A 17,511-nucleotide genomic window follows, 5' to 3' on the forward strand; every position below is an offset into this window, starting at 1 on the left:
GCAGAACATCTCTCTACATGTTCTTTTCCTGGAGCCAGAGCATTCCTTGAAACACAGAAAAAACTTGCAACTCCCAAATTAATCTAAGTATAATCATAGCCAAATTTTCCAAGTTAGCACAAAATGTGGATATATCCCAACCTAAAATAAACACATGCAACCCATCAGAACCTTCAAAAATTACTTAGTATTAATATTTCTTTCAGTGGTTTGACAGATGGAAACTAAAATCTGAATTATAAGAACAGGAATTTGTTTGCATTTTCTCTCCTTTTCAGAATCAAGTGTTTTTTGTTATTGTTGCTGTTCTTAATTTTTTTAAGTAGTTTTGAACTTGATTTACATCCCATGTAACATTAGGTGTATTTCTGCCATGGAGTTACCCAAAAATCGAGTCAATATGTAGATATGTACCAGATATACATTGTTCTATATAACAATATATAATAAGCTAAGCAATGGGCAAAGAGTCAGCAGTGTAAATGCTATGTTAGTTTTATAGAGATGTTTTTCATATCTGTGGAGTCATGGCTCACCTCCTTTGGATGCCACTAAGAAATTTTTCAGTTTTGTTTGCCAAAACTGTGACTAATCTGTTGCAGGAAAAATACCAATTTCTTTCATAGAAAAGTAACAGAAGGCAGGAGAAACTAGGAATTGAATTTAAATAGTGATTTATAGTAGTGTGGCAAGTATATGGATTTTTAAAAGAAATGTATGCTTTCTCAAAAAGAGACATGTTAGCCACAATACAGTTTGTGTTTCTTAAGACCCAAGGAAACTATAAAAGTGCTTAAATTCCAATAACATGGAAATCTAAATCAATAACTCTTAATTAACAAAATGAAAAGAAATCAAAGAAAATCAAATAATGGTTTTTAAAACGAGGATTAAGCAAATACTAAGTTAAAACCAACAGGTGCCACTTTACAATAAGGATTAAGAGGGGAGCATTTTAAAGCTGTATGCCACGGAAAACATGAAATTTTCCTCACATTAAAAAAAATGTTTAGAAATACTTTGTCACAGGAATTTTAAATAGTTGGGGTCCCAGTGACTGATATCAATTATAAATATGCCCTGAATTTTTTATTCATTCTATCCTCACTTTTCCTCTGCACTCACACTCACTCACACATCCCTGATAGCCAGAGAAAGGGTGAAGAGAGAATTTTTTTTTTGAGATTTAGCATCAATTTTTAATGCTGTTGCTGCACATTGACAAGTCACACATTTGATCTCCTGTTGGTAGTGACAAAGAGAACATTTTTGTACCATTATGTAAATATGTTTTAGGACACAGCTCATCCTCCACTCAGATAAGAAATGGAATATCAACAAACCAACAAAAGAAATTCTCGACTATGATCACTTTGAGACCAATTCTAGATCCTCACCTGGTCTGGCCCCACCTTGGCATATGTCCCATCCACCCTGGCAGGGCTCTGACTGAAAGTAAAAATGAGATCTCTGAGAAAAGCACTACCAACTTGTATTAAATCTAAGACTTCAACCACTGTTAAGATATATTGATGTTTTATGTACCACCGAGAGAGAAACAGTGCTGCCAATTAAACCATGATGCTGTATTTTATCTCAAACAAAAAATGCGTTCTAATTTCAGAGATGCTAAAATGTAAGGGGAGAAGGGTATCAATGAAGTTAAGCAGGTATTCCTCTTCTGAATCTGAAGGAAAGGGGCATTAAGTTCCACATTTCTGCCCATTAAACAATAAAAAAGAAGTTTTTCATATTTTCAGTTGTGTTTATATATACGTATGGCATAAAAGACATCAAACTCCGCAGAAATGCTAGAATCATTCTTAAGTTGACTACCAGAAAATAAAACAATACGCAATTGTTTTTTTAAGCATGCATAGTGAATTGATGGTATTTCTTTCTCTATGTTGGTTAGAGAAAGGAAACTGTGCATTATCTTATTCATGTTTAGATCCCTCTCAGGTCGAATTGTTGGAGGTGTTTGGTGGTTCTTTACACTCATCATTATATCGTCTTACACTGCTAACCTCGCTGCTTTCCTGACGGTGGAGCGAATGGTCTCCCCCATAGAAAGTGCAGAAGACCTGGCCAAACAAACAGAAATCGCCTATGGAACTTTGGATTCAGGGTCAACAAAAGAATTCTTCAGAGTAAGTTAAGGGAAAAACTAACAATGAAATGTTTGTAGTTTTGAATTCAGGAAATTTGGCCAATAATTATACCATGGCTTCTAGCTATTGTAAGTTTTGTAAACACATTGGCCACTGCTATGTTTAATACTAATACTTTTATGTGGATTTTATAATCACTTTAATTTGCAAAAGCTAAGTGATTTATTCATAATGCAAGAGGGATCCTCCCTAAGGAAGAGTAACAGCAAAAAAGGTAATGAAAACAATTTTATAACATAATGTATCCAAAAGATTCCAGTGTGATAATGCTATGTTGTGATACTGCATCTGGCAAGATTGGATTTATGTATGCTTTGGGGCAAAGAGCATAAAAATGAAAGCAAAGCTTTTTTAAAAAAGAATACATTTAACTTGCTGCATTTGAAACCCAAAACTTTAATTTCAGGTTTTACACCCTCTATGAGGTATATTATTCTATAATCTATTCTGCAATAATGGATTTCAAAGCAATATATTTGCATTCTCACAAGATAACAATAGCAAAAACTATTAAGTTCTGAATATCTCTGTAAGACATTGTATGGTATTTTGTGCTAATTTCTCGGCTTTTGCAGATAAAATTGTTCAAACTGATAAAATTGCATTTCACATTTGGATATGATCCCTTTGGTTTGCCATTAGGATGGCAGATATTTTTCGGTTTTTGTGTTTTTAGGTGTTTCTTTCATTATAAGAACGAATTTTGTTAAATAGTGAACCTCTTCCACTCTGGTTCTACTTAAATCCAGAGATATATACTTGGCAATGTCTGATTAGAGATAAGGGTTTATTTTGTGACCTCAGAACCAACAAATTAAAAAGGAGTCAAAGTGACATTTTTATAGATATTTAACTAGGTAATAATGAAGACGTTTTGTATTTAATTTCAATTGTTTAAAGACTAGATATTTTAATAGTTTAGAAGACAAGATGTATTTCACTTATTTCCTAAGCTTTTGTGTAAGAATACTGATAGCCTTTTAAAGGAGGTTTCATACTAATATCCGGTACTTGACAGATTATATTTCCATTTTAAATGTATATATTTATAATTTTCTCACTCAACTTGGAAATTAAATACAACAAAATGTTCTACTCCTTAAACTGTCCTTAAAAAAGATTTAATATAATATCCTTATATATTACAGATGTTTTATATAATGCTAAATCAAAAACAAGTCAAAACCCTCTCCCAGTGAAGCTTATTAAATGTTCTGGGCCTCAGCCACCACTCTGGGTCCCCGTTTCTCTTACAATTGTGTTTGTTTTCTCACAAAACTAAACTTGGTTACCAAAAAAAAAAACAAAACAACCCTCAGTCAAACCTATCCTCGAACATTGTTTAAAAAAGACACCAGACAATAAACAATATCCTTGTCAACAATGTAAAAATAACATAAAATTTGTTAATTACAAAATATTTGGAGATTTTTCTAAAAATATATATAATAGTCGTGACAATAAGTTTTACTAAGAATATTCTATGAATAAGCTTAATTAAGCAAATTTTTTAACTTAACTAAGAACCTCCAGTCTCTAAAGCTTAATAATGATGGAAAAATATCGTCCTAACACATTTTTGCATAATTTCAGTACCTTGCTGGAAATCTCTAAGTTTGTAATTACTTCCACCCGAAAGTAAGTAGGTAAAAATTAGTTTGCCTAGAAACCATGCATCTATATGCATCAAAACAGAATACAAATTTGTGTTATCAGCTGCATTTTACTGAAAAAAATGATGACTAATTTTCATGTTTAAAAAAGGCAATTATTTGCAGATTCATCATTCTGCCTTGAGTGATGAAGGGAGAAAGAAATGACATGCTGATTTTCTCCAAAAATTTCAAAAATAACTCACTGTAAAGCTCTTTGGCATCAAGCACACTGAAAATGTTTATTTCTAATCTTTACAGGGTTTTTAAAAACTGCTCAAGTTCTAAAACCTGGTGAGACAGATAACAGAATATATTGACAGGAAATACAGGAGTAAGGAAAGTTGCTTCCTAGATTTACAGAGCCCCTCGTACAAGCTGCGCGCTCACCCAGCCCTGTATCCTTTCTCTCCCTCCCAACTTTAGTTTCTAAATTGAAAAAGTTTTATGAGTATATGTATTTATTGTTGCAGAACAGTCTGAATCTTAATGGGACAAGAAAATAATTTTCCCTGTCAGCACACTTTCAGGAACACATAAATTCGGGTTCTCCGATAAAAATCTCATTCATTTCCTTCCCTGTGTTCTCCCTCCTCTCCCTTAGATGATGACCTGGTTTAAAAAAACCGTATGTCTAACAGGTTAAGGAAAGACAATGTGAAGGGTATTTTTGTACTTGGTCAAAAATGTTTTCTCATAGGAGCACAGTAATCGTACATCTATCAGCTCCGCTCAACTGCTTCAGGCAGTGACCTATGCTCTGCATTTCAAAAAATGTTGGTTATAACCAACTATGAAAAGAACTAGACCATGGAAGAAAATTACATCTGAATTCCACTGTTGCCTTGGTTTTATCCCATTATGAAACTTTATATGTTTTATGTTCAGTGCACCTTGTTAAGCATAAACATAGAGGTATTTAATGAAAGTCTGTACTTATCACTTAATGACAGCCTTTCTCTTTAGGCATTTTTACATTATTACATACCTAATTTGAACACACTGGTTTTCACTTCAGTGTAGATTTTATACTGTGTCTGTTTCAGTCATCGGTGAATTCATGAATGCATAAATGAAGTGGATTACTATGTCCGTGCTTATAATATTATCAAATTGTGCTTTGATGAGCTCTTACTAGAACATCAGTCTTGCTGCATAAGTGGCCAGAAATGGGAAATAATTCACCTGAAACAATGTAAATATTAACTATAATCGATGACATTTGTACACATTTTCTATTAAAAGCAGAAATAACAGAATACTTAACTTTTGAGAAATTAAAAAGACAGCATTTTTAAAACCTGTTCTCAGTAGTAAAATAGTACTTTATATCAGATAGTTTCCCATGCATTGAGTTTTACAATAAAGACAAAACAAATAAATCTGAAACTAATTTTCTAATTTCAAAAAAAATAATGATTTTTATATTAACTTTGCTTATTACCTTAGTATATTCACTCCCCAAACCGATGTTTAAGTAAATATCACAGTTGAAGGTTTTAGAGACTTAAAAGTTCTATCACTGTACTTATAAGCTCCCTGGGTCTGAAGAAATTTACTCATTTTAGCCTGTCTCATCAAATTTATAAAGATTTGCTTGCCCTCACTCCTTAGCAAACATCCTCTTGTAGTTACAGAAAAGGCAAAGGAATATTTTCTACCTTTTCATTTCTTGAATCTCCGCATCTACCTCCTTCACCCAGTGGATGTGATCTTATCTAAGCCCTGCCCCTTTAAGGCAGAATCAGAAATTCTAAGTATTACGTAGTGACAAATCATGTAAATTTTTTTTCCAAAAAAGTTTTCATCTTTCCTCTACTTTCCACTGGAAGTCTGTATTTCACCATTTCTGTAATACTCAAGACCTGCTATGTTTAGTATAACTATACCATGGAATCCTCTTTCTTTTGGATATTAAAGGAACTAATTCAACTTCTTTTACACTTAAGGTATGGGTAATTCAATATATTTAAACAAATGCAGCAGTAATTTTCCTCACATTAATATTATGGGAATGTACTTCTAAAAAATATGTATTACCTAAAGATACTTTATTCTTTTAAAAAGGGATATTTGCTTTAATATTATGTTGCATTCTAGAGTTAAATTATTTTTATAATTACCAAGCTGTACAAATTCTGTTTCCATTTTGCTGTTAGTTTTGCTTAGCTGTTCTGTTTTTTTAATAAGATACTGAATAGCAACTGAAAATTATCAAGTAACTAACATGATTTCAAAAAATATTTTTTTAAAATATTTCAGTTAAAATAATACCCAGATAGATTTTATTCCTTTGTTTTCAACACAGTATACCTAGTGAAGTATACAATATATGTGGATGTTGTTTACCAATACTTCTTTACATTGAAATTATCAGAATAGGTGTTTAAGGACCATCTGATTCAAGTGACCCAGATCATTTATAATTTTCAGAGATTGGAAGTTATAAAATGGAAGAGTTAGATCTCTGGGAGAGAACTCAACTCTTAAAGCCGGAATGAATGTGGCCTGGCAACACAGCCTCCCTAGCGGATCCCACGCTTGAGGGCTCTGAATCTAGATACTCTTCTGTCCTGGAAGCACATAGAATCTTGGCAACTAAATTGTCATGTTGGCATGGTATTTCCTAATGGGAGGATTTCCGTAGCCAGAAGTAACCTGTCATTACCTAACACACACACCCATCACAATTTCTGTGTCAAGAGATATTTTCCCAAGTGTTACTAACATAAAACATTTCATAAGACACTACAGTGTATCTGGTATATCTATTTCCCATCTTGATATTTATCACCATTTGAATATACGTTAATATAAAATATCCGTTTTTTGGTGTTCAAGTATGCAAATCTTTTACTGTGTTTTGTTTATTATATAGGTTCATTGATTACTAAATTTCCATTTTATGAAACCAAAATTACGAATACTACTTTATCAGCTTTTTTCTTAGTCTCCCTGAATAATTTGCTTTTGCCCCAAACCATGTATTTAGGATACCTGAATCTGCTTCTTATTGGATTCTATTCTGGTAAACAGGGAGGTCACTATAAACAAATGTACATTCTACTCAAGATTTGGCCTCATACCTAGATTTAAGTCTGAATGAAGTATCTATTATTTTTTACTTGGATCCAACTGCATAATTTCAGCACCTTGTTATGGAACAAATGCAATTGCATCAGATAAAAGTCTGTGTGTATGACATTGTATTATCAAACATCAAACAGGAGTCGGGCTTTTCTATCTTATTAAATACATCCTTGGGGGACATATGAGTTCATTTGGATATATTTTCACATTTAAAATGGATGAAAAAATTCTAATATGAATGTAGATACCAGCAAAAGGATCTGGGTAAAGTAAGTAGTGGAAATAATGTAGTGGAGCCCAAATGGACAAAAATAAACAAGTTCTTGTCTGAAATCAGAGAATTAGAATGACTAACTCTCCAAAATATAAAGTGGGGAAACAGGAATCACTTCTCTTTAAAGTTTAATGTATGTTCTATTTAGAGATTTTGTTAGAAAATTCTAAAAATGTTTTGGTGAACCTAGAGTTTGATTCTTGTGTTATAGATATTTGGTGATTTCTTCTCCTTTGGTGCTCAACTACTGACTTGATATAGACTGCACTTTTTGCATACATCTTATTAGAATGGTTTTCATTAAAACTTTGAGGTATGAAAAAAGATAAAAATAAAACAATATAACAACTCTCTTTATTTGTTGAAATTCAAGTACAGTATTTAAAAGGTATTTTACAAAGCTAAAATTAAATCTTACCTGTGGTCCTTTTCAAGTTTACCATGAATGTTGATACAAAACATGATTTTAAATGTTCAGCTCTCTTTATGGCATTAGGCATTTAAAAATAATGAGTAGTTCTTCGAGCAGTTCAGTAGGATAATTATTATGACAAGAGGTATCAGCTTTTTCAAAGATCACTTTTACATGTCATTTCAGTGATTTCCTTAAAGAGTTGTAAAAGGCACTTTTCCAATTGTAAAATAGTAAGTAATAACATCATTAGGGCAAATTGGAGTTAGAGGGCAATGAAAAGCTACTGAAAGGCTTTATCCTTATTTTGTTCTGTCAATATTAATATGTTGTTCTCTTCTTTCCTATATTTAATTTATTTTAATTTCCTCCAGAGATCAAAAATAGCAGTGTATGAAAAGATGTGGACCTACATGCGATCAGCAGAGCCATCAGTGTTCACTAGGACTACAGCTGAGGGAGTAGCTCGTGTCCGCAAATCCAAGGGCAAATTTGCCTTTCTCCTGGAATCCACTATGAATGAATACATTGAGCAGCGAAAGCCATGTGACACGATGAAAGTGGGAGGAAATCTGGATTCGAAAGGCTATGGAGTAGCAACGCCCAAGGGTTCCTCATTAAGGTGGGTGGAATAGTATAACAATATAACATGTGTTGTTATAGTATTCCACCTTCCCTGATGTCCCCGAGAGAATTATTTTGTTTTGTTTGTGTACATGGTATGTTTGTTTGTTTTCTGTTTTTCCATTTCACGTTTTTTTGGTCAACGATCAGGTAATTTTTTTTTTTTTTATTTCAGAGTAATTAATCATAGTCAATGTATATCTTTTAAGGCCATATAAAAACCAAACTGGTTGAACACTAGCTGCTTCCAGTGGGCCTAAAATATGGGTAGCATATACTTCTATATCTCATCGCCTTTTTTTGGCTCCTAAAACCTACGCTCTCATTATGTCAGTAATAATTCTACATTTTATCATTATTTTTTAAAATTATGCCTGCCCACTATTTTCTGAGTAAGACAACATCAACCTCTTCCTAGCAAACCATTCTTTTTTCCATTTCAAAGTTTCATTTATTATGGCATCATTATATTTCAGATTTTCCTGAGGTTGTATTGGTGCTAACTTTGTAATCACATCTATTTATAAATGCAATCATGATCAGAGGGAAAACTGGGCTCTGATTTTATGGTGCTTACTCAAGTCACACTCTCGCTTATTGCTAAGAGGGTGTGGTGTAAGTAAGATCTGTAAAATTAGACCCAATGGTAATCCAAAGCTCTTCACACGTAGACCCCTAAAACGTGATGCGTGTGCGAAGCATTACACATGTGGATAATCCACGTGTTAAAAGTGAGACTTTCATTCTTAGGGAAATGTTAGTAAAATCTGCCCTTTTCACCCTTTTGGTCCTGGACATAGAAAATTCACATGTTTATGTCCAGGAGGCAGAATTTCCTATTTTCCTTAAGCAATAAAGGCTTCTGTTGAATTGCTGGGGCTAGAACAAAGCCAGAGTCAAAAGTGATGACTGACAGATAACTCTGGTCTCAGTGCGGCTTAGGAGAGATTCGTATAAAGCACAGATTCAAGAAGAAATCAGAATCTTTGCTAAAGGACTTAACCAAGAACCTGGTCTTGAAAAACGATGTCTCTGGTAAGCCTTTGAAAAATGAAGGTAATGAGACAGGTACTATTGCTCAGCAGGAATGAAAGCAATATAAAAATTACGATTGTTTTTATTTGTTTCAAAAAGGGAACTGCAATGTGCTTTGGGTATGTGTGTTGGGTGGGGGTGGGGTTAAAGCAGATACAAGAAACAAATGTTATTGCTGGAGAAGTTGTGTTAAACCAGTACTTTGTGTTTGCAAGCTACACTCTAATAATTAGTGAGGGGCTTTATGGTATGTTCATAAGGGATAATTTTAAAATGAAATAGAATAAAATGAGCCAGTGAATATAATTTGGAAGTGGACATTGGCAATTCTGAAGTCAGGTATATGTGAACATACCTCCCATGTGAAACTGGAGAAATGTGCAGGGAGAAAGCCAAACTAATAAATTATCCATGACAAAATTCTTCCCCAAAAGATTTCCACCGTTCAGACTTAAACCAGCATTAGGATGTTTGGTCTTGAAGGGTGTATTTAGTATGATACAATATCAAAATATGCAATGTCAAAAAGGCCAACTAACGAATAAATCTCTATAGAATCGGTAATTATAAGAGCACCTTAGTGTAAATAATTTTAAAGAAATTGGAGAGGAAGCAATGGTAGTATATGTAGATCAGTGCTCAGACTATTGATTACATCACTGGGTGTTGTTTTTGCTCTTAATTAATTCTTTGTGGATGTAGCTGCCTTATCCTCTGTCTTGTGTCTGCTGATAAAGTCAAGTTCCAGGGACTGAATTTGGCCCTCGGATATGGGTACGCCTGACTCCCATTGATGGCAAGAGAGGTCCCCCTTAAATGTGCCACTTTGTCAAATCCACACTACAGGGATTGTTTGAGGAGAAGCTGAAGGGCTTCATCTGTCTAGAACTGTATAATCATCAGCTATTGGCTTCCCCCTCTTTTCCTGTCCTCCCCTGGATCTTGTTAATGAGGCAATTGTTAAACTCAGCTTCCTGGATGGAGAGTTTGTTTATGTGCTTTGTTGTACACATGCCACAATTTCCTGAGCAAGCTGGCTCCTGCATGCCAAAACCACAGTCATTTTGTCCTGTCTTTCAGAGCGTTGGAAGGGCACTGAAGGCTAACCAGCATTCCCCTAAACCCCCACCTCCTCAGTCCTCCACCCCCAGCCCAGCTAAGCAAGAGGCTCATTAAGCTTAAATTCTCTTTATTAGACTAGGATCCTTCTGTTGCAAAAGAGGCAAACTAATATAGAGATGGATTAATAGACACCTTCTGATAAATGACTTAGGTTGTAGAAGCAAATTCAAAATTACTGCATTCATCAGAGCAAGCAAGATCCACAGGGCTTACATTCCCACTTTAAGAGTATCTTTGAAACATCTCTGCCTTATTTGTTCAGTGAAGACTACATCTGTCTTCCTATGGTATCAATCTTTTTTAACCAGGTCTTTAGCTTAATAGTTATGGATACAGTGAGACTGGTATGTTTCATTGTCATTAATTATGGTTTTCTCACAAATTCTGCTGTTTTGATTCATTAGGCAGCATGAGACTTTACAAAAAGGAAAACAGTAATCTCTCCTTCTATGTAAACTGAGCCATAGAATGCAGACAAATGACTTAGCAATATTCCATTGGTCCAGGGAGTTTTAAATTTCTAGGCCTTGCTGTTTATCAAAATGCTTCAGGAAAGAGGGAGAGTATGATATATGATAGGATGGAACGTCAGCACTTCGGTCTTTAATGCAGACTTTAAAACAAATGCAATTAGGATCATTGCAGAGTATTATCCGTGACTGGGCTAAAAATATTACAACAGTGATGACTAGCACCCATCTTTAAGACAGAGAATGATATACAGAGCTCTTTATTGTTCAAAGAGACTTTATTTCAGACTAGTGTCTGCTGGGCATGCACAGTGAAATGTTAAAACCATTGAGCTATTACTAACAGTTCTCAGTTACAAAAGGCCAATAACTATGCTCAGAAATTTTTGGCTTACTGTACTTGGACATAGATTCTCCAATTTTTAGATGATAGAATGATACCAGGTATATTGATACTGTTCAATTTAGCACCTATAGATTCTAATATATAAAAAAGGAAATAATTATAAATAAATGTACCAGTAAACTATAAATATTAATTAAGGAAAGAACTTAAACCTTACTGTCATTGTTATTTATTTTTCCAAGTTACCTTCTAAAGAAAACTTTCAGGTCTTGTGAGATAAAGGGTAAAATCTCTCTTTTTTATATCATCTCTCAACTATCTCTATACCTTGGTATTTCTCCTGGATCTTTTCACATGTGCAGTGCTATTTATACCACTACCAATGTCATGTCCTTACTTCCTATCTCTTTTCCAGAACTGTTGTGAGAAGACTTTCTCTGGCCGAAAAAATTTTAAAGGTTGTTTTAAAATATACACTTTAGATGGCATTGTAATGGAATGTAAAATTTAGACAAAAAAAAGGAATTATGTTTATTTTGACTTTACTATCAATACTATCAACTTTACTACTTTACTATAGTATAAATATCTACTATATTACAGTCTTTATTGCACAGTGAAGTTGTGTACTATCAAAATATTATCATTACTATATTATCTATATTACATTAGTTACTATACTCTCGACTTTACTGTGCAATAAATAAAACTAATAAAGATTGTTTAGATTGAATCATAATTTAGTTAATACAGATTTACTATTAAATAGTTGTTAGATGAGAATATCCCTTTTAAAGATACTCATGTTATCTAGTATCTGTAAGTACCTCTGGGGAACAAAGCGATGGGTCATATCTGATGATTTCCCCTAGTCTTTGTAAGAATTTAGATATTTGCTCCTAATGTTTGAAGCCAAGTTAGAAAAAAATAGCATTTTATAAATTCCATTCAAATTTGCCTTCTCTAAAGATGTTTATGAGAGTGTCTAAAATAAGGCAAATGCTCTGTCACCAAAAAAAAAAAAAAAAAGTTTCAAAAGCAAGCAGTTCCAAAGAACTTGATCAATAGTTGAGATCTGGAAAAAATGAGGTCCATTGGACTTGCTGATGCCTAGTGGCGGGAACCCATGGCAACGAGAGCTGATCCTTTGAAACTGGACACACCATGCTTAGTTTACAGCAGGCAAGTCAGAGCCTCACAGCAGTAATGTGGCAGGGGGAGGAAGTACTAAGAACGGGAATTAGAATAGCATATCTTTCACTGGACTCTTTCTTTTAGTATTTAACACAATTACTGGCCTCATAGGACACTTGGCCCAAGCCTAGATCTGTATCAGGGTAAGTAGAGTTCTCTATATGCCAAATTATACCACTTTGGAAGATTCATTAGGGCAGATTTATTAAATTTAATATATTCAAATTCATGTATGAAAAATATATTATCCCCAAGGAAACACTTTCCCACGTGAAACTTGTCATATTCAGTCATCAGGTGTTCAGGTGTACTTGGAAGGTTTAGAAAGAAAGTTTTTTTCTGAATATTGTGTGTGAAAATAGCTGTAGTCTATTTTTGATGTTAGTAACAAGTTAACTGTTAGTACTTAAGTAGACACTAAAAAAACTTAAAAGTACAGAAATTTAAAGCTAAATACTTAATATTCCTGAGCAGCACTTGGCCTCAAAGTGAATAAACTTTTAACTTGTTTTCTGGAAATGAGTTGCAGGATATTTGTAAAGAAATTTTTTTTTTAACTATCACAGAAAGAGGTATGTTTTGCTTATGAACATCCTTCATTTTTTGGTTCCATATTAAAAGATGCTACAGATAACTTAGTTGTGTTTTGGAATATAGTCTTTCGGGCTAGCAATTAGAAAACACACACACACACACACACACACACACACACACACACTAATCAATTTGCACCTCTCAGCATACACACACTTCAATACACACAGTCTCCTAGCTGTGATATGCTTAAACACCTACCCACTTTGCTATTAGAGATGCTGACGTTTATTGTGGATACCAAGTATTTTGCATTCACAAACTGAGATGTCACATGGTAAAGGTATTAATGTTACATGTGTCTTGGGGAAAATAAGCCCTTTTAAAATCCACACACTCCATCCTTCCCTTTCTAGATGTTGAATACAGTAAGAAACATAAAACTTTCCACTGCCATTTGAAATTCTGGGTTTTTCATTAAGCTCTTTCCTATGATTAAAAGATGATTGAAATTATGGTTCCCAATGAAAAGGGGGGAAAATTGCATTTTTCTGCATTTCTTTAAAATTTAACAGGTATTGTACATTTTTGGCATTCTCACTAGTCAAAAAAAAAAAAAAGCTAATATGATTTTCCTTCATTCATTTGCCAGTTCATTCAACAAATAGTTACTGAGTTCCAACTGAGAATTTACCATGTAGTTTTCAAGTTGTTCCCTCTGGGGATGTAGAGTGTAGAGTGAGTGCAGAACCTACAGCCAACCGAGTCAAGCAGCCTTGACCTACACATGCCAAGTATATCTAGGAAACATAAACTTGTATCTAAGATCAATGTTCACAATCTGATATGTGATAAATGTACTGTAGATGAATTTATCCCTCCATTAGTAGTGTATTTAAGTGTTCTTTCCTGGGACAGGTCTAGTAGCTTGTCAGGTTCCATATTATGTCACTCATCTTTACAGATCATCTCACTACAAAGAACGGTTTCCAGAAGCAATTGCAATATTACTGCTCAGGTTAAAAAGGAGACACATACAAAGTAAGAACAAAGCAATTGCATGAGGGTTCTTTGTGTTTGGATCCCCCTTTCTGTGCTGGTGGGTAGAAACCCAGATGTAAGTTCTCCAGAACTAAAGCTAAAAGCACCAGAGCTGGAGAAGAGATGTGTCACTTGAGGATAATGGCAATGCTGAAATCCAGAAAGAGGCACAACTGAGATATCTTAGTAAGAAGATAAAGTGCAGGTAGTCAAAGCAAAGCATCTGAAAGTATCTCCAAACAAAAGGTTTAGGGGTAGAAGGAAGGGATAGAAAGGAAATATACAGAACCAGGATTTTTAGAGCTAGGAAAATAGCAAGAGCAACAGGTGTTAGTTAATGTGCCTGCCCAGAGCTGCTGCTTCTGCTCTTATATTGAATCAGGTGTGTTGGAGTAACCCAGCAAATGGGTGGGCGGCTTACTTGTAAAATCTCAGCAGTAGGACGAACACCCTACACCAGAGAAATTATCTATGTGAGGCTTCCAACTTCCCCAATGCTGCCTGGCAAATATGAGTTGGCAAGTTGGATGGCATAAGAAGCCTTCAGTTCTCCATGACAGGAAAGGACACTAAGACAATTTTGTGATGTCACTGGAATGTGTATTCAGATCAAAGGTAAAGAGTTAATGTATGCATTGAGTTTGTCTTGGAGGACAGAGCTTGCCTACCCTTAGAAGTAGCCAAAGTAGATTTGAATGTATCAAGTTTCAGTGCTATTCCTTTTCTACTGAATTCGCCTCTATTTCCTCACACTCAGCATTTTCTACACCAATATTAAAATTATCCCCAAAAGAGGTTTTGTTTCTGCTTTGCATAATATAGCTTTTGACCACAGCTATAATGCTGCTTTTTGGCCCTGTCAATACTTAATTAATATAGAAAATGTCTCAAGATAATTTTCTTCCTTATAGACCTCAGGCTATAAGACCATGACTGCTCTAGATAACAAATGCCTTGAACTTTACAACGATAAAGTTGCCTATATTAATTTAGGAGCAGCTGTTAATTTATCCTCAGAACAGCAGCAAGGTCATGTGATCAGAGTTTTTTCGTTGTTGTTTTTACTTTTTGTACATCATTTGCATAGGATCCTATTCTCCAGACTTAACCTTCCTACAGGAAGGGACACCAGGAAGGGACACCAGGAAGGGACAATCTGGGAGTCCTCAGCACAGGCTGCTGCAGAGGAAGGGACCACTACAGTTCTGAGATCATAACTCACTACTCTGAACATTTCATCAGAAGCAAGAGAAGCACTATAATTATGCATAGTAGATTCCTACCCTAAATTGCCCCAGGCCCTCTTAGCTGAGAGTGTGGAGATAAGGTGGAGAGGGACTGCAGAAGAAAGGGAAGAGGGGGCTATTTATACTTGGAATAATGTCATGTAAAGAATATTTTAGACAAATACACACACACAGGACTTTGGAAGGGGTGTGGTAATCAAATTTACCATAAAAGTCCAAAACTTATAATAAAATGCTATAAAGCTCACTTTATTGTGGAGATATAATATACTCCTAAATGTTGAATTCTATATAATGCCTCTTTAATACAGTTTTATACTCATGGTAAACATCTACTTAGTACCTCATAAGTAAATAATGGTTTTCCTTAAAAATGAAAAGGTATCCATTTTTTTTCAGCATAGCATATGGGAAACCACTCATACTCAACTTTAGACATTAGTGTCCTTTTGTTTCTAAAAATAATATCAGCCAAGATGTGGCAGGTTTATGATTCATATTTAAGAAAAGAAAGATAAAATAGTTAGGTAGTCATCTGGAATGAGCTAGAAAATATTAAAGGCCCTGGTTTAGAATTATATTCTATATTAATTTAAATGAAAATAAGAAACTATAGCTTATTTATTTTAATGTTTATCCCCCCATCAATCCTGTAACTCTTGTTTTCAGAATGAAATAATATACATTTGAGATTACTTTGCTATAAGCACAGTATCATATGCACTTGGCAACACCTGAATGGAAAATCACCATTTGACTCTCAAAAACACCTAGCCCTGGCCCCAAGCCTTCTCAGAAACAAGAATTATATTGATTATATTGATTATGAGAATATTTTGTAAGTAATAATTATGCTAACAAGTTATAAATACTGTGAACACATTGTTTATCCTCCTTAATATCAGAAAAGTCTTTTTCATGATTAAAAGTAGTTTATTTATTTTAAATGGACAGTTTTCATATTTTCTGAAAACCTAAAAAATATTGTTAGCACTCATCCACAGAATGAAATACACTTTCAAAAACTCTGCAAAACCATTTCAAAATGCTCCTCTAATATCACGCAATTCAACAATAAGAAAAATTAAAAGCATAAAAATATTCCTACCATCAAGTCTGCCTTTTAAAGTATGCAATACTGAAATGTGGGAGAAATTTATCATTTTAAATACCGCTGACCATAGAAAGTCATATTACATTATGTTGAAATAAATTAGATTTAGCCTACTTCTTTTCCTGAGGTATTCAATGAAGAAATTGACATGAATAATTTTTTACAGAAATGTTAAAATTCTGTTTTCTCTAAGTGTTAAATATTTGGAAGTTAGCCAAAATACGAATTAAATAGGAGTCAGTCAAACAAATATGACACAAACAGCCCCTGACTTTAAGAGAAAGTATAAAAGTATGTAGGCCCTTCTCTATTCTTGCTTTACTACACAGAAGATTGTATAAAAACTGTCAAGAACTACCTAGGAGGCCTCTGCTGTCATAGAATCCTAGTTGTTTTTATCTGGAGCTGACAAATTGCAGCTTCTGAACAATCTTTTTGAATGGTCCAGAATACTACTGTAATTAAGAGAAGACATCATCGGACCCCCAGTCCCTAGTCTCCCCTCTTTTCAGGTATTTGCAATTAGGACCACACACAAAAAAAAAAAAATCATAAAAGCATTATCGGCAAGTATAGATGCTCTACACTGCTAGTGCTTTTAGCATGAAAAGCAAATTTAATTTTAAAAAGCATGACAAATAGAAAACTGAAAATGAAAGCAAGTATCCAGAGTCCTAAATCAGTAGCCTAACCTTTGGCTTATATTAGAGGCTAGTCGGAGGTAAATAGAAGTAAATAGGAACCAAGAAAAGCTAACCTCAAGATTGTCAGATTGTCTGCCAGAGTAAAAAGTAGAAGGCATAGGCTTAGAGAGAGAGAGAGAGTCTATTAAATGACATAGCAATGATAATATCGTATAAGGCTAAGAATCAGATAATATATTATATAATTACTGTTCTTTTTAATTTGTTCACTTTCACGAGATGTTTAAATTTGGCTTAATATAGAACTCTAAAAACTACTGAGCAGTATATTTAAATGAAACAATATTAGTAATAGTACAGAATTATAGCTTTCAAACCACTTCCACATATACTTTTTTTACTTGCTCCTTTTAACCCTCTCATGATGTCATTTTTGATTTAGAGGAAGGCATTATAAATTAGAGTTGTTAAGTGACTTGCCCACAGTCCCACAGCTGAGCCTAAAACTGAGATCTTCTGACTTTCTCCAGTGCTCTTATGG

At 34.1% G+C, this 17,511-nt stretch overlaps 1 protein-coding gene across 3 annotated transcripts in view; it reads left to right on the forward strand.

The window, feature by feature from the left end:
• The window catches only part of GRIA4 (glutamate ionotropic receptor AMPA type subunit 4), a 344,684-nt gene that overhangs the window by 285,089 nt on the left and 42,084 nt on the right, over nucleotides 1-17,511 (forward strand). For all 3 annotated transcript variants that reach the window (XM_011368116.1, XM_011368115.1, XM_011368114.1), the window contains 2 exons: nucleotides 1,952-2,150; nucleotides 7,974-8,221. In XM_011368116.1, coding sequence (XP_011366418.1) covers nucleotides 1,952-2,150; nucleotides 7,974-8,221 — 447 coding nt within the window. The remainder of the gene's footprint in view (nucleotides 1-1,951; nucleotides 2,151-7,973; nucleotides 8,222-17,511) is intronic.

Source organism: Pteropus vampyrus, unplaced genomic scaffold (assembly GCF_000151845.1).
Source record: "Pteropus vampyrus isolate Shadow unplaced genomic scaffold, Pvam_2.0 Scaffold139, whole genome shotgun sequence".
Lineage (NCBI taxonomy): Eukaryota > Metazoa > Chordata > Mammalia > Chiroptera > Pteropodidae > Pteropus > Pteropus vampyrus.